Here is a 25,123-nt window from a genome sequence, read left to right on the forward strand (position 1 = left end):
CATCACATGCTCCTTCCAGTAAATTTCATCTCAGCTCTAGTAGTCTTATATTTTAAAGTAATCTAGGTCAGATATTCCAGGTGTTATCTACATTAATGATACCTCCCAGCTTTAGGATGTCAGCAACTTCTTACTATGTCCATACTTTTATAAATGGAAAGTTCTTGAGTGTATTTACAGTCCTCATATAAGAAAACAGTTTAAGTTGCAAATTCACTTAACAGTTCTGCCTACATTTAGCAAGTTAAGTTCCTTTTGCTGGAAAACACTTTATGCAACACGTCAGATGAGGTGGAATCTGCAGGGCAGTTTAGCAAGTGTAGCCAGAGAGGATGTGAAACGAGATGTTGGCCTCAGGGCCTGACTAGTGGGAATTGGCAGTCTTGGCGAAGTTAGCCAGGACAGGAATACCTAGCCAAGAGAAGAATTTAGAATGGGAGTCACTTCATAAATTCAAGAGGAGTTAGTCCAATCAGAAGGAAAATTTAAAAATCCCTTTTGAGTATTACCTTTATGAAACATCACAAATAGTGTATTCTCACACAGGGGTATGGGCATACATAGCATCCTTAAACAGACCAATACGTATAGGTCTGGAAGAGCTACTGCTTTTTAGTACAGGAGTTAACTACAACGTCACTGTTCACTTTTATCAGTACAATTTACTACCAGTAGCAGTTGCTGAAATTAAGCTTGTAACTTGAAGTCCAAGAAGGTTTATGATTCTCAAAAGTTCAGAAATCTCTAAAAAGCAGACTTCAGACAACAGACTTCAATGTGATTAAAAGTGAAAACACACATTTTAAATTAATAGGTATAAGACTATTATTTCAATCAAAAAATATGAACATTCAAAGAATTTGAGTATATAGACTTAAACAGGAGGTAGTCAAGGAATTTTGCTTTGCAGAATATGAAGACTTAACTGCTGCAAAGATGACTAGTATGACTGCAGGCTATATTCAGAGCAGTATTTTAGACAAAACACGGGACATTGTTAGATCCTTTTGGGAAGCTATGACGGGAACCCACAGGCCTGCTGAGAGAAGGGGGCGTTCTTGGACTTACTTCCTGATGAATAAACTGTCCCAGCAGCTCCCTGTCCCACGCACTCCCCAACTGATGACTTAAAGACCTGTACAGGTGGCATTAGGAGTCAGTTCCTTACCAGTTCTGCATATCCATAGCATTTCTGAGTCCTTGCCATTTGCCCTGATGACTGCTACACTCATTCTGCCTTATAATTTGGCCTTGAAGAGTTTCCTCTCTTCTGTCATTCCACCCCCAGGTGCATCCTTTTGTCATTTCTCCACTTTCCCAGGGCAATTCAATCATCTTGGAGATGGTAAAGAAATTTCTTACTACTTTGCTCAAATACCGGCTCCCTCTGTGTTCTGCCTTCTTAGACAAGCTTTCATAACTTACATTATTTCTGACGTGTTGTGTGATACGTTGCAAAATTGGCCTTACTGCAATACCAGAAAGAATATTAATTATCTGGTCATGATAGATGAGGGGTCAGAAAAGAAGGAACAGTTTCAGAATTTTGAGACAAACATCTACCTGGTGAGCCATCAAAATCAATAATCTGTTAATTAGTGTAATTTGGTGAATTTGCCACCATAGTGGCTGGCATCTGTGAAGTGTCTGAATATGAAATACAGCCCAGGTTTTGAGTACCTTTATCAAAACCGCAAACTGTTCACTTTCACCTGCTTGAAGTTTAATCCACACTTCTAACTTCCCTTTGTAGCCCGCAGGTAGGTGGGCTTGTAGGGTAACAAGACAAATGCATCCTGTGACCACCACGTTGCAACATCTTTTTTAAGAAAAAATATGCTGCTGCAGTATTTTACATAATTAACTTGCTTTCAAGGCTTTCAGATACTGGGATATAATGAAATATTATCAAGTGCTGGACTAATTCACAGAGATCCCCAAGTCCAGACTAGAGACAGACAGTGTCCAATACCGAGACATCGAAAGCCCTCTGGTGCAGACCTACAGCATGACATGAAACAAAATTACAGCAGCGCACGCAAGCTTATGCTCAGAAATCCCAAGCATGACAGCTGAAGAAACTAATCAGACTAGCTTGAAGGGTGGGGGCAGAAAGATTTTCTCATTGCTGCTGCATTTTGCAGAGCCTTACTCTGAAACTTTTTGGCCATCAGCAGCACAGACAAGTTTTCATTCACACTTCCCAGCCTGCTGCTGCCAATTTGGAGATAACTCAAGGCCTTAGCTTGCAGAAACTGTTTAAATATCACTCGGTTGTGGCAGTGTAAGGGGAAAAAAAAAGTTAAGACCTGAAGTCTCCCAGATTAACATATTACAAAAGCTGCTGGCAACTCATATAAAAAACATTTGTACAGTGTCCCTCCTGTGTGTCTCAATAAACCCAAATTATTTTAATTACTCCATTTAAATGAGAGATCACATGAGAATTTGGATGAAGTTCAAAGATGTTGCCAATATTAAAAACAATCATCTTATACTTGTAATGTTAAGAGCACCTCAAACCAGGACAACACGGCACAATGAACTGAGGTACACTGAAAAAAAAAAATCACTGTATGCCAAAGGGCATAGTTGTACTGGAATGAGTTTGGAAATTAACTGCCCCTTAACTGGATGTTGAACCACGTAAGTGAAAGCAAAGCGAAAATGCCGAGTAAACGTGTCTCTTCCATTCCAGGACAAGGACAGGGGCTTAACCTATGCAAAGATGGCTGAGTTCATAGTGAAACCATCATGTAATGCTCACACGGACTGATGGGGCAGCTCTGCCAGATAATTGCCTCACAGACTGCCTCAAAATCTTTTTAAGATTTAGGCTCCTTCAGGAGCCAACTCACCTGCCTCCAATCACGCAACCGTGTCCCCAGGCAGGGACTTGGGATACACAGGAGACTGAACTGTTTTAGCCCCACTTCAGCATGCTCAGGTCTGCACAGCTATGGGATGTGCTTGCCTATGTGAATGAGCAGATATTCCCATTTTGAGACAGCTAAAGAGAATATAGCAGTGATTGTGCTGTAGGAAATCATTCCTTCTTCTGGAGACCAGTCGAGCCAGATGAGAGGTGGCCTTGTAGACAAGATGATACACTTGGGTAAGAGTCAGGATTCAATTTCTAGCTGTGCTACAGATTTCCTGTCTGGAGCTTGGCTAAGTTGTTCAGTCAGTTCAGGCCTCACATTAATTTCCCATGTTTGTAGTACAGATAATAGTACTCCCCTTATTCACAGGGGAATTACGTGGATAAATACATTAAATGTTTATGTGGTTCTCAGGTATTAGGGTGAAAAGAAGAAAAAGGTTATACAAACCACCAAGTAAAGCCAGTATTCAGGCCTAGGCTTTACTTGGTAAAGCAAGGCTATACTAATGGCTAATTCAAACCCATCCTAATAGATATTTGTTATAAAACACTCCCCTCCCCAAATTAAGTGTCCTATCTACTGGTAGACAACAGCTGAGAGTGAGAAGCACAGGGAAATATGTTGATAGCAGGGCTTGGCATGAGAAACTGGCAGCAGAGAAACTATGCTAATGCAGTCACTGTTGTCTCCAGTTGCTGCAGAGAACGAGGAATTTCTTAATTCACATTATTTGGCTCTATAGATTTGGTATCAAGATTTGGCAAAAAGATGGGTGCAATAAAGAACAATTTACTTTAGTTTGGAGACTGGTATTCTAAAAGGTACCAGCCTGTCTATTGACACCTCGCTGTTTATGATATATCCGGGAATTAGTGCTGGTCTTTGGACTCATTAAAAATATTTCATGTGAAAAGAATTTCAATACAGCTGATGGCAGTGGCTTACTACTAATGCAGCAACGAGATTCCTTGAGGGAAAGGGAAGGTTTCAACCTTATAAAGTAGCTGTATATATACCGGCCAAATTCCTCCTAAGCCCCAACAGGGCACTGGGTGCACTGACAGGCCTCACCCTGACCCGTCTCACCTGGGGCCCATGGGCCTGAGTTTCTGCCTGGGCTGTATTGCAGGTGTACCTGCCTCCAGCTGCGGTACAGCTGTGGACATGTATGGCCATGGACCAACACCCTGGCCTGGCCTCATGACCGTGGCCCTGCTCTGCCATGGCCCTGTCCAGACACACCCTGGGCTGTCTCTGGCCTGGCCTCAGCCCGTCCCCATCCTTGTCCCCAGGGAGGTGTCCTGGGGCTGGGGCTACCCCACTTCCCCCCGCCGACCCTGCTTCTGACTGGAGGTGGGCTGGGCCGGGCTGGGAGGCCTCTGCCCTGCTGCCCCCATGGCGGATTGGGCACCCTTGGGAGCAGGTGGCCCCTGGGGCACCCTGCCAGTTCTCTCAGGCTGTCCCGAGCCCTGAGCCAGCACTGTGGAGCCAGGCCCATGGCTGCACTGGGCTTTGCCCTACAAACCCGGCTTGGCTCTGGGCTCTGACCCTCCCACAGCACTGGCCCCTGCCTGAGCCCAAGCTTCTGAGTGAACCCCTCACAGGGGGGCTTCGGGGCTCTTCAGGGACCATCTGAGAATCATAGAATGGTTTGGGTTGGAAGGGACCTTAAAGATCTAGTTCCAACCCCCCTGCCATGGGCAGGGACACCTCCTACTAGACCAGGCTGCTCAAAGCCCCATCCAGCCTGGCCTTGAACACTTCCAGGGATGGAGCATCCACAACTTCTCTGGGCAACCCGTTCCAGTGTCTCACCACCCTCAGAGTGAAATATTTCTTCCTGATATCTAATTTAAATCTCCCCTCTTTCAGTTTAAAACCGTTACCCCTCGTCCTATTGCTACATTCCCTGATAAAAGAGTGCCTCCCCATCTTTCCTGTAGGCCCCCTTTAGGTACTGGAAGGCTGTTCTAATGTCTCCCCAGAGCCTTCTCTTCTCCAGGCTGAACAGCCCCAGCTGTCTCAGCTGTCCTCATAGCATAGGTGCTCCAGCCCCCTGGAGCCTTCGTGTCCCTCCTCTGGACCCATTCCAACAGGTCCATCTCCTTCTTATGCTGAAGACTCTGAAGATGGATGCAGTACTCCAGGTGGGGTCTCACGAGAGCGGAGTAGAGGGACAGAATCACATCCCTCAACTGGCCAGCAACACTTCTTTGGATGCAGCCCAGGACGCGATTGGCTTTCTGGGCCCTTTGCCCCCCATAGGCCTGCCGAGCCTCTGGGGCTACCCAGGGTCTGCCTGAGCCCCCGACCTGGCTCCAGTCCATCCCACCATGCCCCTTTCCCTTTTCTCTGGCTCCGCACTGGCTCTATGTCCCCTGAAACGCCCCTCACACCCCACAGCAATTAAATCGCTCTTCAGCAAGTCCCATCTGAGCCCAGATCTCTGTTGTTCGGGAGCACGCATGCCTCTGGGGGGGTGGCTGCCATCAGGGCATGGAGGGCAGGATTGGCCTTGCTGGGTCTGTCCAGCCACATCGCAGGTTCTTCCCCCAGTACCTGCCCTTGGCACCCATCTCGGCTCAGGTCATGGCCCCCAGTCCCTGCCTGAGCTACCCCTAGTCGTGACTGTCTCCCATCGCACTGCAGCTGTGCCAAGCCATGGCCCTCACTGATCCGGACCCTGAACCACGGGCTGACAGCCCAGCTCGACCTGGGTCCAACTTCATCACTGTGGACAGGCTGCAGCCACTGAGCTGTGTCTGACCCTGTTCCCTGTCACTGGGCCAGATGGTGGTCTCAGAGCTGTCTCCTTACCATGACCTCGTCTGGCAACCTTCTCAGTTGACCCTGGCTGCCACCCCAGACCTGCCCTGCCAGCCATGCCATCAGATCCTGGCTTCTCAGCCCTCCCTGCACCCCTGACATTGCCCCTGGTGCCACCAAGAGGGTGAACTACAGCTGGATAAAACAGCATGATTTTCTGGGATTTTGGTCTTTATAAAATCATAGAATCAGTTGAGTTAGTGCAGCACAAATAGAGTTGATGCAAGAAGAGGAGCCAGGAGCTTCTTGACTCTAAAAACTACTCCTTCATATAGCCCCTGCAAGGTCATGTCTAGACCTGCACTGCTGTGCTGAGCAAAACACTCGCTTAAGCACCAAAACCCACAGAGCAAAATGGGAGCTGTGGTAATTATCCTTGGGCTACTGGGGATATCAGCTTCAGCAGCCCTGCAGCTCCCAACAGACCACATTGTCCACACTACACTGTTCTGCACAGATGTTATCCAAGTTGTCTCAAGGAGCTGCAGTGTGCTCCACAGCGCAGCACGGACTTAGTCTTTGTACCTTGCTTCTCTACCTTTCATATGGAAAATCAGGATCACGGGTGCATTCTTTCCTACTTCTCACTGATGTGAAAATACGAAATTTTAGCCGTTACTCTCACAATAACAATAAAAAAAAAATCAGATATTTCCACATTGTTCACAGAAATCGTGTGTGGGAAGAGTGAAACAGGGAGACAAGGCGAAGGGAGGCAACCTTGGTAGGGACTAGCTGAAATAGACACCAAGTAATTTTCAGCTGTAGTATTTAACTTTAGTGAGAAATGCAAAGGAGTTTTGGCACGTGCTCCAAAGGTTATGCAGTAGTTGCATTAAACAAGTAGTAATTAGGAAAAAGCCCAAAGCACTTATACATACACTCACATGTTCTCTGGTTGCCACACCAATTCCTAGCAGTTCTAAGGCCTGCAAGGAAATAGCAAACATTCAAGACTTGCTTCTGGTTTTTAATTCCCAGTGGAGTTACTCGGTAGCATAAAGGGTGGAAGAAGAGTTGATTCAGCATACTGTTTTCTACTCATTTTATAGAAAATGTAACACATGTTATAAAACTTTTTATTGATTTTTTTTTCCTGCTTTCTCTGCTGCACAAGCAATGTAAAGAATTACAGAGCAGGGTGTGTGGAGCAGTAAAGAAATGCACATATGGTACATCTGGGGTTTTAACAGTCTGCTAAGTATAGCATGTTGGGAGCACAAATTCTGAACCGACCTTCCAATTTCACTGGAAACCACACATTTTAAAAAAAAGTCCATTCACATTTCATACTAAATGTTGGCTGCCTTCCTCGTGCAGGCATTACAGTCCTTTTACTTATTTTGTTTTAGAATCAATTTCTTTAAACTTAAGGGAATACAGGTGCAGGATGTGTATCAAGGTCCTGTAGCAAATACATTTAATGGCACCTGAATAACTAGTTCAACCTGAATTCTGAATATGTGAAGGAACAGTATCAACATCACACTACAGTACTGACTGGAGTCAGTGTATTATTATTGAAATAAAAAAATTAACTCTCCAACCTTTGAAATGGTTGCATGTCCCCTCTGGATGTGCATACCCTCATCTGGAAAAGCTGGCTCCTTAATCCACAAGGGTTTAAACTCAGCTGGTTTAGTGACCCACTCTATTGCTTCCTTTATTTCCCATTGTTGGTTTGCATCCAGCATCTGGGGATAAGGAGAATAAGAATCAAATACACTGAAGGATTCTACTGACTTTTTTTCTGTCAAACTCTCATAAAAAGAACTGCAAAATTGGTATGAAGTGGTAGAAATTCAGGAAATAGAAAGGAAATGAAAAGCTGGAATTGCCATTCTGTCTGTATTGTGCTTTTGGCCCCACTTACGCTGAGTTGCAATGACTGTAGCAATATCCAGACTAGGTTTGAACCAAGCAGATCAGGAGCTGTAGGAAGTAGAATAGAGTCTTCTGTGGGAATGAGTATCTTGGCAGCATATACTAGAGTGAAGCCCCCTAAAACATGGACATGGCTGCCTGAAGTTTTCAGCAGAAAAGCTTCTGACAGGAAAATGCAGTAGTTTAAATAAGATGAATTTCTCAAACAGCACTTCTTTCCCACACAAGGGAGAATTTTTCTCCCTACAAAAAATGAAACATCTGAAAATTACACCACAGTTCCTCTGCAGGCTCTTCAGGTTCTGTATTCACGGAGTTCCTGGTTCGGCATTTCGTGATATATGGCATCCCACGAAAGCTCTGTGCTGCACTGCAGCAACCAGAATAGGTTGGCAGCTGTGGTGTGTCAGGGAACACATGGAGCAAAGAATCCAGCCCACAGCAGTCAACAGAGTAACATTTCCAAATCAAAATGTGTGACTTCCACTTAAGTATTCCTTTTCATTCAAATATTTTAGTTTGAAAAACTTATTTTCCAATTTATTTTTGGCCAGACATTGGTGAAAAAATATTAACTTCCTCCGAAGTGCCTCCCTTAAGGCACTTTAAATCTCCTAGAAGACAATCGTGGAAGTGGGGTTCTCCCGCAGACTTGAATGGAAGTTCTGGCACGGAAATACAGGATAAAATTCTTTGGTCATGCCCCATACTGCTCTTTGTTGATATATATCAACATTTGTTGCCATCATTATTCAGGATTTGAAGAAGGAAGAAAAAAATATTTGTCAAGAACTGTATATAATGAGAGATACTTTATCCAATGTTTTTAAATAGAAAATAACATAGTATAGTAGCAAAAAGTGATAATCACCGTTATTTTGTCTGCGCCGATCATTTTTCGTACAAATCTGCGTCTGCAAATATCATCCTGCAGATCTGCACCCACCTTTACTTTGAACATAGATGCATATTTGGAACAAGATATAGGTCACTTCTGAATGATTAATGCAGCAGTAAACTGGAATCCATAAACTAGAATTTACAATTTCAGCATCACTGTCTTACAGAAAGAACTTTCTTATTACTTCTCTTCCCTTGTGAGTATGCTTCATCCTACTCTGAAAATAAAACAGCAATCTTTTTTTCATAAATCAATGGAAACACATTTATCTTCATTTGTGATCAGCCCTCAGCTTTGCCATACCGTTACTGTTTTCCTGCAATGCACCATTATGCAGTAGTAGAAGGGGAAGTGTCTGATAGAGATAGAGAAGCGAAGACATCGCTGCCCATATCATACGCCTCGAAGAGTTAGACTCGGTCTAAGTCCATCGGTTCAAAGCACAAAACACAGAAGAATAACCCTGAATACAAGTGTTTACTATACGTTGTCCAGCCTTTTCTCAAGGCCTAGGTGCGTAACTGCAAGCAAAGTTACACCAATCATACACAGAATATCTCAGGTTGGAAGGAACCCATAAGGATCATCGAGTTCAACTCCCTGCTCCTTACAGGACTACCTAACACTAAATCATATAACTAAAAGAATCCTCCAAATAACTCTACCACACTGCATCTAGAATAATATTAATTTACACATTTTCAGAATAAGAATAAGCTTTTTATTTCTTCCTAGGAGGTAGTAGAAAACCACTAGAAAATGAGACCAGGTATGTGAATAACATCCAACTGAACCAAACTCCTCGACTCAGCTAGCTGTAACGTATGGTAAGTTTTTCTAAGCCAGGTATGAACATCCCATGACTCAGCAACACTAGATATACCAGGGCGTTTATTTCCCAGAAGATAAATCCCAGCTGTATTAACTAAATCTGACACCAATAAACTGTCAAAAGCTTTCACAGAAAGCCAAGCACATGCAACTCTTTCTGGCAATAAGGACGCTGCTTTACGAAGGAAGCTAAGGGCCCTCTGCCGCTGACAGTTTCAGAGTATCCCTCAAAGCCAAGGCAACCAGAAGAACTAGAAGAAACCAGCAATTATCAGACTTTTGAGGCTCATGTTGTCTATGAAGGAGACATGCCCATCTCTCATTTATGAAGTTACTGCAGGTTAAGGGCGCTGCGCTTCTGAACATAGCTACCCAAGCACAGATTTTATGTGTTTTCATTAACACGCTTAATGACCACACTTTTGGTTAATGCATTACCACTCTCCTGAGTATCCCTATGTGCATAAGCTCCTTGCTTAAACCAACACAGCTGCACCCATGCAAATTTGCTGTTGTGCACAATATACCAACATAGAGAGACTTCTGTTTCTGCCTTAATACCTTGTTCTTAATACTCATATTCCTTAGGTATATCCTTGATCATAGACAGATTTCTAGGAAAATCACTTAAATGGCATTGGGCCTGCTTTTTACCTCCCAAAATGGATCTGCAATGTTACATTTTTACTCAGTCCAGCAAAACTTCCAAGTGTTTAGGAGCAAGCAGTGAGAATTGATCATAATCTGTCAGCATTTCCCCACTTCACATACCATTTAAAATCTTACTATTATAAAATGGAACATTCAAACTTGTTTTAACTGCTGATGTGAGTAGCCCAGCCAGGCACAGGATCTTGTATAAGTCAGATATCCATGCTTCAACATTTGCTGTTCTGTGTTTTAGTCAACAGAGGATTATTTTGTTAAATAGTGCATCAAAGAATGTTCTTTGGGGAAACTGAAGGGTTGGAGGTGTTTTGACTTCTTTTTTTCAAATCCAATAGCCCAATTTTGGTGCATAAGCCCTTCCCTCTTCTCCCTAGCTATTTCATTGCAAGAGAACTGCGAACCAGATAAATCCTTGGAACAAGCAGAGAACAGCACCATCTCCTTGCTAACCCAACACAAAGAGTTATAGGGCAAAAAGTCACCAAGGTAGCACAAACCGAAAGTCTGACTTTGCCCTCCTGGAAAATGTGAGAAGATGCTAGCAAACAACAAGCTTCATCTCACACAGTCCCCTTCCCATTCTCTAAGAGATGCAGAGTACAGATCTGTTTGAGTTCACCCCTTTCCTTTTTCCCAAGCAGGCCGTTCTGGAGTATTTCTGGAGGGGAACAAGCATAAATATCAAATTACACTAAACAACAACTTCTCCTCACTGTCCGGATTTCATCATTAAGGTTGTCCTTCCAACCAGTCTTGGTCTCACAGGCTGGTGGTGTGTTCCTGAGTGAGCTACTCCCACCAAAACTGGTGAGACAACTGAAGGATTAGGAAGATGGAGGGTAGCAAAGTCCAGCTTTGAAGGAAAGATGGCTTACCACAAGCTCCTCCATCTGTTAGCACATCAGTAATATATCTGAAATCCATGCAGAATAGCAATTGTTTGGCAACCTGATTGAAGGATGACATATAAAATAAAAAAAGCATAACATAATAAAACAGTATGATAAAAAAAAAGTTAAGTAAAGCTAGCCACTTGAGGAATGGCTGGCAATCTTTCCCCTATTTCTCTGAAGCATGCAGGGAATTGAGACAGCAGATATCCTAAACCTTTCCCCCCCAGCCACCTCGTCAGCCTCTGTTGCACTGACAAACATATAAGTGTGTGCCTAATTTCATGGCTATGAGTAGTTAATAATAAGCCCTTTTCAGCTTCTTTTTAAGGTCTATCCAAGCAAGAGTAAAAAATTAAACAGGAAAGCCAAGTCACACTTTTCAGCTGTCAAATTAAATCAGAGGAGCACTCCTGTTGTCACACCTTCTGCTCTCAGGGGGAAAAAAACAAGTTCTTTTAGAACAGGCTCTTTTAGATCTTAAAACTGAACAGAATTCCCCCAAAATGACTGCTCACTTGAGTAAACAGATCAACACACAAGGCCCAAGAATTTGCTAGCAGACAATGGCAGCATATGCAGTTCAATTTTAGTTTTTTAGTTTTTGGTAGTTAGTTTAGTTTTCAGTAAGGAGTTATTTCGGGGGAAATAAAGCCCCCAGCAATTAAAAAAAAAAAAAGTAAATCAATCCCTCAATTATCTAAACTTGAAGAAAAGCAGCTCCTCTGCCAAATCTTAAACAAAGACCTACAGATTAAAGCACAATCTTGTAAGTACACAGCTTCCTATTCGCAGTAGACATCAGTTCCCGCTGCCAGCTATGACGCTATAGCCGGACAAGACGCGCTGTAGAGCTTCCCTGGTGTACACAAGGGCAGACACATGAAGAGGGCATGTTGGGAGGGAAGCACACCTCTGAGCAGAAAGTAGCACCCACCCCCAGAGAAACAGCTTCTGTCCAAAATGAGCTGTTAAGATCATTTTCATTTTGACACCAACTAAAACATGAGCTCTTCTAATACAGTTAAAACCAATAGGGCCCAGTTGCCTTTATACTGGAAATATAACAAGATTTCCTTACCGTGTCGACTAGTAACTTCCACATAAACTAGAAAACAAAAAAGAAATTAAATAACTGGAACCACATGGATACCATAAAAGAGAAAACACACAGATGCTTTTTTTCTTTATGAGGAAGTTTCATGAAGTGCAAGTATGTTTACATTTGTCACACAAAAGTAATTACTGACACTAAAGCAATGTGGTTCTCAACCCCAAGCAGGAATATTTGACACTTTCCCCTGAAAATCATTAAGGACTGAGCATCCTTCTTAACGTGGTTTCATTATGGAAGCAATATTGGTGGGGTGGTTATTAGAAAAAAAAAGGGCCTCATGCCAGCTATCTGAAACGGTGACCTTCCCTCCGGCCCCCTCCCTTGCTGGAAATCATCACCACACAAACTACCCTTTCAACGTATAAGATGTCTCTTCGTGAATTTTTTGATGAGCCTCTTTTTTGGGCTGTATTATGCTCTTGGACTTTGGCAAGCTGAAGGTTGCTGATGGCTTTCACAAGCAATGACACGTGAAGAAAAAAGTGGATGCTGGCAGGGCCCTGAGCTGGTGGGACTCAAGCCCACTCTTCCTTGTAAACTCTACAGTCAGGGCAGTGGAGTTGCATGTCCCAAGCCACGTGGTACTTGAGCGTGCACAGTGGCAACTCCAGTCAGTGCTACCTACAGCTTTTTGCTGTTTCTGTCCTCTTAAAACAGCAGGTCTGCAAGCAGCAAGTACGTCCAGCTGTGCCTGTCGGGATACAGCCACAGCAACACTGTACCAGGTATTATTTGTTCTCCTGCAGGGGTCTGAAGGGCTGGTGCTGGACTAGGACTCCACCACACCAAGGGTGTTAAGCTAACAGAGCACAAGGCCAGTTTCTGACTGTCACAACCTAAAGGATTACCTGACCTACAAGTGTGGAGAGATCACGATTGCGGGTTTGTAGGATTCTGTAATACGTAAGGACACGGAAGCTTTATCCTCTAAATTTTTCTAGCACAGATTACCACAAATACCACAAAAATCACCACAAGCAAGTATACTACCAGAAAAACCGCCACTAGCAAACATACCTATGATTAATAACATGAATGTGAATGAATATATATCAAGCTGTTACAAATTGCTATCAGCAATCAATAATATAGTATCAATCAATAGTATTGTATCAATCAATAGTAGCATCAATTAGTATTGTAGTACGACCAATAACAGCAGCAGCCAAGTAGATATATACTATTACAGATTACCACAGTTTATCGTTAGTGAAGCAAACTTATCAACAATATAACAGCAGATATATTTATGATATATTACTTACATGAATATATATAATATCAATATGAAGTGAATTAGACAGAGTTCAGAAGGGGCCAAACCATGCCAAAAGGGGGGAAACAAACAGATCCCAGAGGGGGACCAACCATCCCCAGAAGAGGGGAGGACAGACCAAGCCAATAAGACAGCAGGCAGAGTCCCACTTCCAAAATGGTCCTCATCACAGACTCTAGTTTCAGCTAGGCATCGCTGGGGCGAGCCCAAGAACTCATAGAAAATTCATGTGGGATTCAACTGGGAAGTTCTCAGAAAGAGAGAGGCTCCATTTTTGATAAAAGTTTAATCTTTTTTACATCACAGAGAGATTAGAGGGAGCAGGACATTGAGCAGCCAATAGATGCTGTTAGTTTCCATTTTTCATCTGTAGCAGCCAATAGATGGTGTTGTTTTTTGTTCCTTCAGAGCAATTTTGTTTTTCAGACTGTTTTCCACCTTCTCAGGAGATAAATTGCTGTTACAGTCCCTTGTTTTGCACTTATCAGTGGTATCTGTGGATGTTTCTGGTTTCTAGGTACCCTGGCTGCACTTCAACGAGGCCAGATGCACTTTTCACGGATGTTTTTTTAGGATTCACAGGGCTAGTCCCCAGGCTCGCAGTTCCAGGCTGGCAGCCCTTTCTCTGTCAGTATTTTTGAATAGACAATATCTTGTGTTCAGTAATTTCCCCTTCTGACCAGGCCACTTTTATGGTGGCTCACTTCACTGACTAAATAGGTTATTTTTAATATCCGGTAACATGTTAAGTATACAAGATGTGGCTCCCACACCAACAGCATATTCAGTAGGGAAGTGGCTAAAGGATTAAAATCTCAGAATAGAATCTCCAAGTAAGAAAGATGCAACCAAGAGAAGGGCATATGGAGAAACATCTGACAAGCAGGCCTAGGCAAAAACCTTTTCTTTCAGAAATGCCAGAGCTCCAACAAAACGACTCTGAAACATTCTGACCAATTCCACCACTAAGCACTGTGCAGTTGCTACAATTTTCCATCCTGCAAAAATTAAGCATGGGCAGAGTCACCAAGAACTCAGCGATGCCTGTACTTTATTTGACATTTTAAAGCTAAACGTGTATAAATTACTGCAAAATCAAGACCAGATGTGCAAATGAGGGCAACCAGAAGCAGGGAATCTCTCTGAATTAATGAGCATTCCTATATTGAGTTGCCATGAACATTACCTTTCCCTCTCACTTGGTCCACAGAGCATCCAGGACAGCGGCTATGGCCAAGTGCAGAGCACCCTTCTCTGGTCCAACCTGTTGAGCAAACAAATGTACATCCACCAGTGTCACCCACAGTGGTTTGATGCTCACCAGTGTCTCAGTTTCTGTTAAATGATACTTTGTTCGCCAGAGATTAAAAGACAGCGCTGTTGATAACACAGCAAGGGGAAAAGCCACTGATACTGGAAAAAAGGAGGAATTTATATTGGTTAAAAGTTACAAAAGAAGTAGAAGCTGAAATGTAAGACTTGTAGCAAATACCCACCTGAAAAACCTCTGAATAGTCACTTTCACCCTGGGTTGCCTTAGCGCCAGATATATTCCCAATTTCCAAGATTAAAAATGGAAATATTTTGTGAAAGTGCACAACTTATGTTTGTTACTGTCCTTTTCACAACAGCACCCCCAATGTGTCTTACCCAGCAGAATTGCCTGTCGCTGCTGAGTGCTCTGTAGAAGCCTCCGAAGTTCTCAACAATTTCTCCCATGTCTCTATCGACTACTTGACTAAAGAAAGCCTTGACAGCACCTATGACCGCAAAGCATAGCAGAATTTACTGCCTCATTACAGCCAAATGCCTGTAACAGAATGACTTTGGGCCCTTCCCTCAGCTGATACTTTGAGAAGTAACCTTTTCTGACAGTCTATGAATTTGAAGTATCAGCATGGAACCATTCACTTTGCACCCAGATCTGAGTGGCCACTGTCAATTTAGTTGCATGGCCATGTTTCGTCTTACACTTGCCTGTTTCCAGATGCTGACCCCTTCCTCAAAAAAATTAATAGTTACAAAGGGCTTTCAAGATGAAGAGTTGCCCCTGTATCACCTCCGACTCCACAGAGGAGGAAAATGGCCACCCTAGACTGACAGCACAGAACACTGTGAAAGAAATAGAGGCCATCAGATCCCATCTCCTCTGAGGAAAACAGTGTTTCTATAAATGAGAGCGCCTTTATATACCATCCCTTTCAAGCAACTGCTGCATCTAACAGACTTGTTTTGGTAATTGCAGTCATGTTCAAGTTCCCATTTCCTCATAAGGCATTCTGTTTCTGGCAGTGAGATAATGGCAGTTGTGGTCCAGCTGTTTCAAGTTCCCAAGACTCAGGGCTGAGACTGAACTCTTGTTTTTTTTCCAGTCCCGCATACCACTACTCAACGTCAACATATATTCCCAGCAAGGGTTTTTCTTTGGGTAAACCACACGCAAATCATGTCTGGCAAACTGCAGAGTGTCAGAGAAAGGACAGACACAGCATGAAGCCTCGTGCCAACCATCATTTTCTTTAGGAGCATGGAATAAAGAGAGTCTCATAAGACATATGAGACTGTGTGTTCATCCTGTGAGGTCTCCCCCGTTCAGGGTATTTGCTTGAGATCTGAGAAACCAGTGTCTGAACCTCAGTTTTGTAGGAATCTTTTTGTGTGATTGTGGGCAAGATGCTTTACTTGCCTGTGTCCCAGTTCCTCTGCTGTTCCTACCTGCAGTGTGGGAAGAAGAACATCCCATCCCACTTTCCTTGGATGTGATGAATCATGTACTACAATGGCTGAGGTCATTTATGTATCTAGGCAGGTTATACCAAGTACTTTTCACTCACGATGACAGAAGGGTGTTCAGCATTTTATATGATAGCAGACCAGGTGATACACAGACTCCAATCTTAGGCTGACTAAAGATAATGGTTTATCCTTAAAGAAGCTTAAAATAACTGAGTATGTTCTTGCCAGATTGCTAAGTGATTTTTTAAAAAAAAGTAGATGTTTCTGTAAGAAACAATTTTAAAGGTAGATTGAAGGAGGAAAAAGCATGATATCATCAAGTCACAGGTTTTGTGGGTGTTCAGCTGATTGCTTAGAGGGTCTTGACATATTCAGCAGTGTCTGTGAAACACCAGACTTGAGTGGCGAAGAAGGAATTGCTCATTCTGTGGTCTAGGGCACTGACTGGCTGAAAGGGTACTAGAAAGCCCTTCAAAAGCACTAGAAAGCCCTTCTAAAGCACTGCTGCAAAACAGTTACGTGTGGAAGTTACATGTGGATCAAGAAGGGAGCAATGAGAACTGCAGAGAAACTTGCACATGTGCTCCCAGGGCGCTGCTCGTAGAACACCATCGCAGCCGCGTCCTGTCGTAACAAACTGCTTTGCCCAACAAAAGCCTCCTGCCTGCCTGGCCACGTGTACCACAGTGTCTGAGATGTGTCAGCCCAGCAAGCTGGGGAAGCAGACGCCGCTGATGATCACCACCATGCCCTACAGACCTTGGAGGCCGAGGTCAAGTGCTTACCCACGCATGGGCTGTCTGTGTGGTGGCTAGCTGCACCCCAGGGCCACCTGGGCCAGCCCCAGGCTGAGTATGCCAGGGGCTGGCAGGGTTTTCCACCACAAGCTCCACGCTGCCTGCACTAATGATTGATTCACTGGCTTTGTGGCAGCCAAACTGCTCTGCGGGGCCCTCAAGCTTTATCCAAGTTTTTCCATTTTTTTTGGAGTAGCTCAGGTGTCCATTGTGGGGGATAATGGGAAATTCCTGCAGGCTTTTCTTAGGAAATCACCTCTCCAAGCTCAATACCAGGAATCAAGGTTGGTAGGCGACGTAAAAGCTGCCCATCTGAAAGGAAATTCCCAGTAGACCAAACTGGATCCTGTCTGCTGCTTGATCACAGTCTTCAACTTGGTCCTGGATGAGTCAAAATACCTTTCCTTCCCTTGCCTTAGTTTGCCATCCAGACTTAATGAAGCTGATCTCGTTTGTGAAGTATTTGAGAGTGAGAAATGCTATATATTAGGTAAAAAGGGTTGTTGGGTAAGATGGCCAATGCCTTGGAAACCCCGAAGAGAGATGCTGCCTATCAGTAGATTTCCGCCTATTGCCTGGCATAACAGGGTCTGTCTTGGGGCAAAGAACAAATGCGAGTTGTGCTATTTTGTCGATAAATCAAGAGCACAAGGCAGGCTGGCCTGTCAATGTCAACGTGTATCCCACTATCTTCCTGAATGCCATTTGTCATCCCCCAAGCTGCAGAGAGGGTCATTCCTTCTCACTTTAATGATCAATTGAACTCGGGGGACATATCTATTGCTAAGCACACACCCACTTGCTCTTCAGAACACTTAGCAGCAATCTGAAAAGGCTGGGGCCATTCTAATGACAGTGGCGCCAGAGATTATATTTAGCCTATTAGTAATCTACTTATTATAACCTTAAACCCACCAAAGCTACTGATTGAACTTATGTTTCATATGGAAAAAAAATCTCCCCTTGCAAATGGTAGTCCTTTGACAAAGGCAGCAAGATTAAATGCACACCTTTTGATGCAGTCACCTTAACAAATAACACTAAATTAAAATGTAAATACAGAAACTATTTCTATTGCACTTGCAGTCTTTTAGCACAAAGAAAAGAGTATACGTTTCTGCTAGTCATAAGCCAATTTGAAAGAGGGAGCCATTCCAGAAGTGAAGAGGGTAATACAGAACGAAATCAAAGCTCCAGTGGACGTGGTACGGATCTGACCTTGCTATAACAAGGGTGCTCAATTTGCCAGGCACCTTCCATTTAAAAAAGTAAAAAAAAAAAAGGTACATAAAGCTGCTAAAGGCTTCTAATGTTTAATTCTATGAATTCTCATATGTGTTCATGTGATTACTGCACAGCCACATGATGGAGAAATAATAATGGCCAGCTGTGGTGAAGAGCGAGCATCTGGGCTAGAACTGAGAGAAGGCGGCGGGTAGAGGGATGTAAGGGATGTAAGTCATCTAGTCACCAGCTTCCACTCTCAGAAACGTGAGCCAACACTCTTGCCTTTTCTCGGGAACTCTTCAGGAGGACAGAACCATTCCTGGCCTCCTTGCCAGGAATGAAGAGGGGCTGCAAACTAGCATGGTCATTCCCTGTTCAACAACCCACCTTGAGCATCTCCATGAGTGGCATACTGCACAGACGCGGGGGAAGCAGGGAGCCATCCTCACTGTTTTCATAATGAAGCAGCCAAATGATTACATGTTCTCCTTATTTGCGGCACTTTTATCATAGGAGTCAAGCTGAACTGAGATTTATCCTTTTTTGTTTTTGAAAGAGGAGAAATGCTTCCTTACCCAGCAAATGCAATCCTGGTGCTTCCAAACACTGAAGCCGAGAGAAGGATCATCAGCCACGGAGCCCCTGCAAGGCTGCCCCAAATGTGAATAAATGTGGAGGTATTGAATGAATGGCGAATGCAGCAGCTGGCACCTGTTGAGGTTCAGGGAAAAAGTGAGTTGTTAGCACGCACGGGATGGATTTTCAGGGCAAAATGTAAGATGCACAGATCTACCCATTTCCCAATATGTACTTACCAGTAGACTCAGCTAGAGACTCAATAACCTAGCAGCAGGACACAAAGGAGAGGAGTGAAGTGCTCCTAGTGGGAGTAGCTTTTCGATAAAAAAAGGAATGCTTTCACAGCAGTCAGCTTCGGTGTCGATACATGACTGATTCATCATCAAGAGTGCTTGTATTCAGGTTTCCCTTTTAAATTTCCAGTCTGTTCCTCAGACCCTACTGAGTTTAATTAGGTAACTGTCCTCTCTCCTTTAAAAGCAACAAATCAAAAGCAACATGATGGCCAACGCGTGCTTCTACTCGCTTGAAGTAAATGAAATACTAAGAGATGGACAATGTTCTGTAAAAGCACACAGTGCTATGAATACTTTAATCCCCCAGCAACAGTGGTTATTACAATTTGACTAAAAAAAATGCCTTTAAATTAAAAGAGAACATAAAAAAACCCAAACAAAACACCAACACGCTACCTACAAGAAGCATGTTTGCATGCAGAACTGACAGGGAAAAGAAGTTTGAAGAGTAGGACCAGTAAAGAACATGGGTCCCATGGGTAATGCCTAAGCTCTGTTAAGTTCCCAGGCACGCCGCACCCATATGGAAAGGAGGGAAACCTAATGCAAAATCCCGCATCCACATACATCCACTAGGAAAGACATGCTAAGCTACTTGCCAGAGTGTCTGAAATGCCATCACTCTGGGGCTGAGCTCCGGAGGCAAGCATCCCTGCCAATTTGGGATCCGAGGACCACTATCTCTCTGGTTAGGCTCTCTGTATCATTTCATTTTTTTTTCCCTAGGAGCTGATCAAGGTTCATTCTTACAAATGACAGCAGAATGATGCTCTTTTTGTATTGTGACTCCCCAGCTAATATGAAGGGGCTCTGCTAGGAACTGGTCAGGGTGAACTGACCAGAACCACCATGGCGAGCAGAAGCAGCACTTGGCATTCATTAGCCTGGCTCCATTTCCACACAAGGGAACAGGTTCTCCTCGTTTCCCCTGTGTTTCTACCTCCTTTTCAAAAGAGGACAGAGAGGAGAACGGATGACACCTGCTATGCCGCACCCCTCAACCTGCTTCCCTCTGCCCTGTGAAGCAGCACAGAACTTAGTACCTCAGCTGCTGACCTCCGTCCTTCCATCTCACTCTCCCCCTTTCCCTCCCCTGCGCTAAGGTAGGGGAGCTGTTGATGTTTCTCCACCAACAACGCAGGGAAGCTGTTGATGTTTCTCCAGCTAACACTCTCCCTGTTAAGGGTCAGTAGGAAAAAGTGTAGAGAAGAAAAAGAACCCAGTCCTTAAGTAAATGCTTAAGACTGTGGCTGAAGTCCCCCAGTGGGTTCTGCTCCCCACTCTCAACAACATCCCGACCACCTGTGTAAGATCCACTAGCTATCCCAGATTCTTCAACAGAGTCCAGGTTTTACACTCGAGGCTGTTACATCAAAAATAGATGCAACCATCCCATTCCTACCTACTGTCTCTTCCAACCCTGTCTTGAAAAGGCATCTGCCAGAGATGCACGTCATGGGGGTCTCCAGCCTCCTCTGGTGCCTGGAAGGTCCATGGCAGTCCTGCTCCTGCATTAGGATCAGGCTGAGGCAGGGGCAAGGTGTGATGCTGTGAAGGCACCCGCACAAAGAGAGTCCGAGTACCTACTGCACAAGACAATAGCTAGTGGATGAATCACGATTCTGGACTTCAGCAGTTATCCACCCAGACCTGCTGACGGCGCCCAAATCAGTTATTCAAATTGAGTCTTAAATTCCTTAGCAAGGTGTGGGAATCTGAATCTCCTGTTTGCAACGTACTGCTTACCTGTGGTTTAAACCCAACATGACCGCGTAGCTCTAAGTCCTGCCTGTTGGGGGAAAGTTGGCACAAATACAAACACCTACGGCATCTTCACAGAAAACGTAAAGAAACTGAGAAGTTTATTGGATCGAATAGATCAAAATAAATAACAAAGGTGGGGGCTCATGAAGTTTAGTTGTTTTATATTCATTTATACTCATTCCAGCTGTGGATAATGTGTTTTAGAACAAGCAGTATTGTAGATGACTACGTGTAAGACAGCATTCCGGCTTGTTTCTACCCATCAGCAACTCTAGGAGACTTTTTTTTTTTTTAAAGGAAAAAAAAACCCAACCCCAAAAAAACCTTTCCAAGGCTACTTTTCAGTGGTAAGAGCTACTCCCAACCCTAGTGAAATGACAATTCAGTGGCTGCAAGGATAAGAACACATAAGGTTCTTTTCATAATGCTTTATGCCAAAATAGGGATGCATTTTATCTAAATAGTAGGATTGCACACATTTTTATGTTTGAAAGTTTACTCAAAAATAGTGTGAAGATATTCTTAAAATGCTACAGCTTGAAACAACGCATGACAGAACCAATCTGCAGGCCTAGCACGCAGAACGGGTACCGCAAGGTTCTGATGGACGAGGAGAATACAGATTACCAGAAATTACATGACTGTTGTAATTAAAAATAGCAAAACATTAATTACATAACAGGAAATACTAAAAATACAGTAAACTTTGCAATTTGTAGGTTCTGTAAGTATGGTTTTTAGTGCTGTATTAGTTATTACTGAAACTCAAACAGTGCCGGCTCCTTGATCTACAGCGGCACTGTATATACAGGTCAGGACTTGCGGTTTGAGTTGTACTGGTCGTTGAGACAGGAAACATTCAATGAAGTTGAGATAAAACAACAGCTATCGCAAGAACAACTGTATAAAATTCCCTGAAAAACTGCACAGAAGTCAACAGTGGCTGCTAATACCCGATAAAGGAAAAGAGAGGAAACGTGTTTGCCCTACAGCGTGGCCGTGATGGCCACAGCCGAGTCGATGCTGGACTTGCCCTCACAAGAATCCCAAGTCTGCCTGTCTGTCCGTCCATCACAGGGGTTAGTTTTAAGTCTAGACAGAACTGTTCTAGCCTATTCCTGACAAAGACTTCTGAACTGCTCAAGAAAATCACTCCCTTTTCACGGCAATAACGCACCATGAACTCAGCGTCTTGTATGAAAGTACATTAAAATACTTTACAGAGGATAAAAATACACCCAAAACTCAGGAAGGTTTTATTACCCTCCTTTTCTCCTCAGTGTGAAGGCTACTCTGCTTTTGTCCCCCTCCCGCCTTTCCCCGTTCCCCCTCCCCCCCTCAAATAAGCAGATGCAATCAAGGAGAAATTTATTTTGAACCAATTCTGCAAAACAGTTCAACAATGCCATACTTTATAAAAATACTTAGTTACATAATTAAACTTATTACTATTTATATAAAAAGTGTGAATGTGAATTTTAAACTCTGTTAGGGTAAGAACCACATCAAGGTCTTCAGGTGAAACAAATAAATTTTCATAAACATACAAACTCTTTTGGAGAAGTCTTATAATACACAACCATTTACAATGAACACGTTCGTTAAGTTAGTGTTTTATTCCTTTACTATACAAGTGTTATTACAATGAACTGTTCCATTCAGTAATTAAAAATCCAAACAATGCCAGTGTCAGTTTTGGCATTTTTTGTTATAACTATTAATACATAAACTCATATGATTGTGTTATTAATTTTAAAATATTTAGAAAAATTAAAATGCCATTGTAGTTTTTGGGTTTTTTTGATTATTTTTTGTATGTGTTTTTTTTTTGTTTTATTTTTGTTTTTCTTACGTAAAGCCCTTTTAAAATTTGATAACCACAGATGTATAGGTGATGAGCGAGGATGAGGGAAAACAAAAAATGATGGCACTGTTCTTACAAAGATCTGTTTGGTAGCTGGATTCGATGTAGTGTAAACCCATGAAGAATGTGAAGTTTAGTACCAGAACTATATTACCAGCTTTTCTGAAATTCATTTGTTGGCTAGCTTTACAACGATAATATGAATTCCAACCTGGTAGTGAAGTAAGAGTTTAGTGTTTCAAAATTGAAGTACATAAGCTTGATCAGAAATTCAAGAACCTCATGCAAACTGTTGAGTAAAAGACATGATGTTATTGCTTGATATGTCAGTAGCCAAAGAAAATAAATCTCGATGTAGTGTCAGCTGGGCTGAATGCCAGCAAATTTCAATGTCACTACGTTCGGACAATATTAAATATATTTTACCCTTTTTAGTTTTCAAACTTTCACATTTTCTTTTGTTCATTTTTAGTTAAATAATTCTGTAGGAAGGGCAGAAACGGGAAGAGCAACTGCGTGTGAGTGTGTCTTAATAGTCAAGAAAAGCAAAAGTGCAATCAAATCCCTGAACTAGTGACAGCTAGCATTGGTGGCACCCACCCTTGTTAACACACATAAGCCACATACGACAGTACCAAACCTGTCTCTGCAAAAGGACTATAGAGCGTCCGTTTACCAGCTTCAGTCTTGCTTTCCTGGTGAGCTTTGTTCAGGTAGTCTTCCCATACAAAAGCTCGCTGTTGGATTGGAGCATTAATTAAAAGATTAAAGGCTTTCCCCCCCTGATTGTATTACATAGCTTCAAGTTCAAATATCATCATACTTTATCAACACAATTTTATAAAATATTACCTCAATTTTCTAGTTACCTTCATTATTCTTAATTAGCTATGCAGAAAGAAAAAAAGAAAAATATCTCATGCTACTTTCCAGTTACATTAATACAAGTATTAACACAGTGCATTATGCCCTCTAATTTCACTATTGAGGTCTACCATTTAGATCAAGTTTCTCATTCACTGTTCCAATTTCTCTTTTAACCTGCCTATCCTAATTAAGTCCGTGCAAGAGGAAGCTTAGAGATCAAGGCTATGCATCAAATATAGTTGTTATAGTTGTACCATCTTTTTTTTTTTTTTCTTTTGGGGGTAGGGGGGTGGGGATGGGGGCACACAAGTAATTTTGAACACAGGGAGTTTTACAGAACTGGAATAGAATTGCTTGGTCCCACAAAGTTCTTCTGCTTTAAAAATGTCTTACCCCAAGATCACTAATTCCAGACAATTCCCTCTGTAGTAGGGGGGAATGCAGCATGATTATCAAATGTTGGGAAAATAAAGGATTTGAAACATTGGGTTTTCTGCTATTATTCACACCAACACACATTTTTCTACCCCGGAATTTTCAGTAAGCTTCCTTTGGACCCTGAAAATAAGTTGGGAAAGAGGAAAAAAAAGAAAAACATGTCATTGGTAAATTAGATTATAACACTTGAAAAGTGGTTTTGTGCAACTGCATTATGAAATTCCAGTTTGCCATTAAGAGCATGCAAAGTAGCGAAGATTTTCTTTCCTTTGATTCCTTTTAGACGTCAGGAATTCTTTGCAAGTCTTTTACATTTGGCAGATTTGTGCATGTTATATAGACTGTTGGCTTATAAATTGTCTCCGGGCTGGTACTGTGGTTCTGTAGCAGTAAAGTAGTCCTCCAAGAAAGACTGTATATATTCAAATGTTGGTCTCTCATCAGGGTCCTTCTTCCAACACAGTTTCATTAACTCATGGAGAGACTCTGGGCAGCCTTGCGGGCAAGGCATTCTATATCCACGTTCCACTTGTTCCAGAACTTCCCGATTCACCATCCCTGAAAGGAAAGCACGTTAGCTCTGAATAACGTTATGCAAAGAACAGTTTCCCAAAGTTTTTCAAGTGTCTCTCCAGACACAGTGCACGTGAATCTACCATAGCAGAACCTTTAATGAACACACTTCATAATGAATGAGTTTTTTACATTTTGCATTAAATACATTTTCTGAAAATTATTTCCTTACACCGTTAATTCCTCAATACCTGGTCTTTCTTCCATTTGTATACTTCCCCACTGCCTTGGACCTGTCCTTTCAAAAAAGAGACTTGAGCACAAATACTTTCTGCCTGCCTTCGGTTCCATTCGAGGACCACTCCATTTGAAGTCAGGCCAAGAAAAGGCATTTTATACCTAACAGACCTGCCTTAGAAATTCCAGTCACGGCAAAATATCTGACAAAATGTTGCATATGTTTAGTTTCAAAAACTGGTCTAGCAGGTTCACTCTACTGATGCTCACTGTAGCCTGGGAAAATGTCAAAAGCAGAAATTTCAGGAACAGACAGATAAGAAAACACAAGGATATCCACTATTCTGAAATGAACTATCAGTCACATTTACAAGTGCTACATATAATAGTTAATCTGTAATTAAAACAAAGTAGCTTTGTCAACAAAGGAACCAGTGAAACAAAACTAAGTTTTTGTCTCTGCTTGTCAACTGTGGGCTCTGAACGAAGGCAAATAAGTACAAAAGGTAACTTCCGAAGAACACAA

At 42.7% G+C, this 25,123-nt stretch overlaps 2 protein-coding genes across 2 annotated transcripts in view; both read right to left on the minus strand.

Annotated features, from left to right (window-relative positions):
* Positions 1-1,852: 1,852 nt before the first annotated feature.
* On the minus strand, positions 1,853-14,998 carry ENOSF1 (enolase superfamily member 1). Its single transcript, XM_054189591.1, has 11 exons — positions 14,930-14,998; positions 11,968-11,994; positions 10,872-10,944; positions 10,616-10,654; positions 10,138-10,220; positions 8,987-9,005; positions 8,467-8,558; positions 7,259-7,405; positions 6,601-6,640; positions 2,148-2,284; positions 1,853-1,948 (listed from the first exon to the last, which is right to left on the minus strand). The coding sequence occupies exons 1-11, from the start codon at positions 14,996-14,998 to the stop codon at positions 1,853-1,855; spliced, it is 822 nt and encodes a 273-aa protein (XP_054045566.1).
* A 7,031-nt stretch (positions 14,999-22,029) lies between these two features.
* YES1 (YES proto-oncogene 1, Src family tyrosine kinase) overlaps positions 22,030-25,123 on the minus strand; it is a 50,894-nt gene continuing 47,800 nt past the window's right edge. Inside the window, exon 12 of the mRNA XM_054191509.1 lies at positions 22,030-24,405. Within this exon, the coding sequence (XP_054047484.1) occupies positions 24,197-24,405 (209 nt within the window). The 3' untranslated portion in view covers positions 22,030-24,196. The remainder of the gene's footprint in view (positions 24,406-25,123) is intronic.

This window comes from Rissa tridactyla, chromosome 2, assembly GCF_028500815.1.
Source record: "Rissa tridactyla isolate bRisTri1 chromosome 2, bRisTri1.patW.cur.20221130, whole genome shotgun sequence".
Lineage (NCBI taxonomy): Eukaryota > Metazoa > Chordata > Aves > Charadriiformes > Laridae > Rissa > Rissa tridactyla.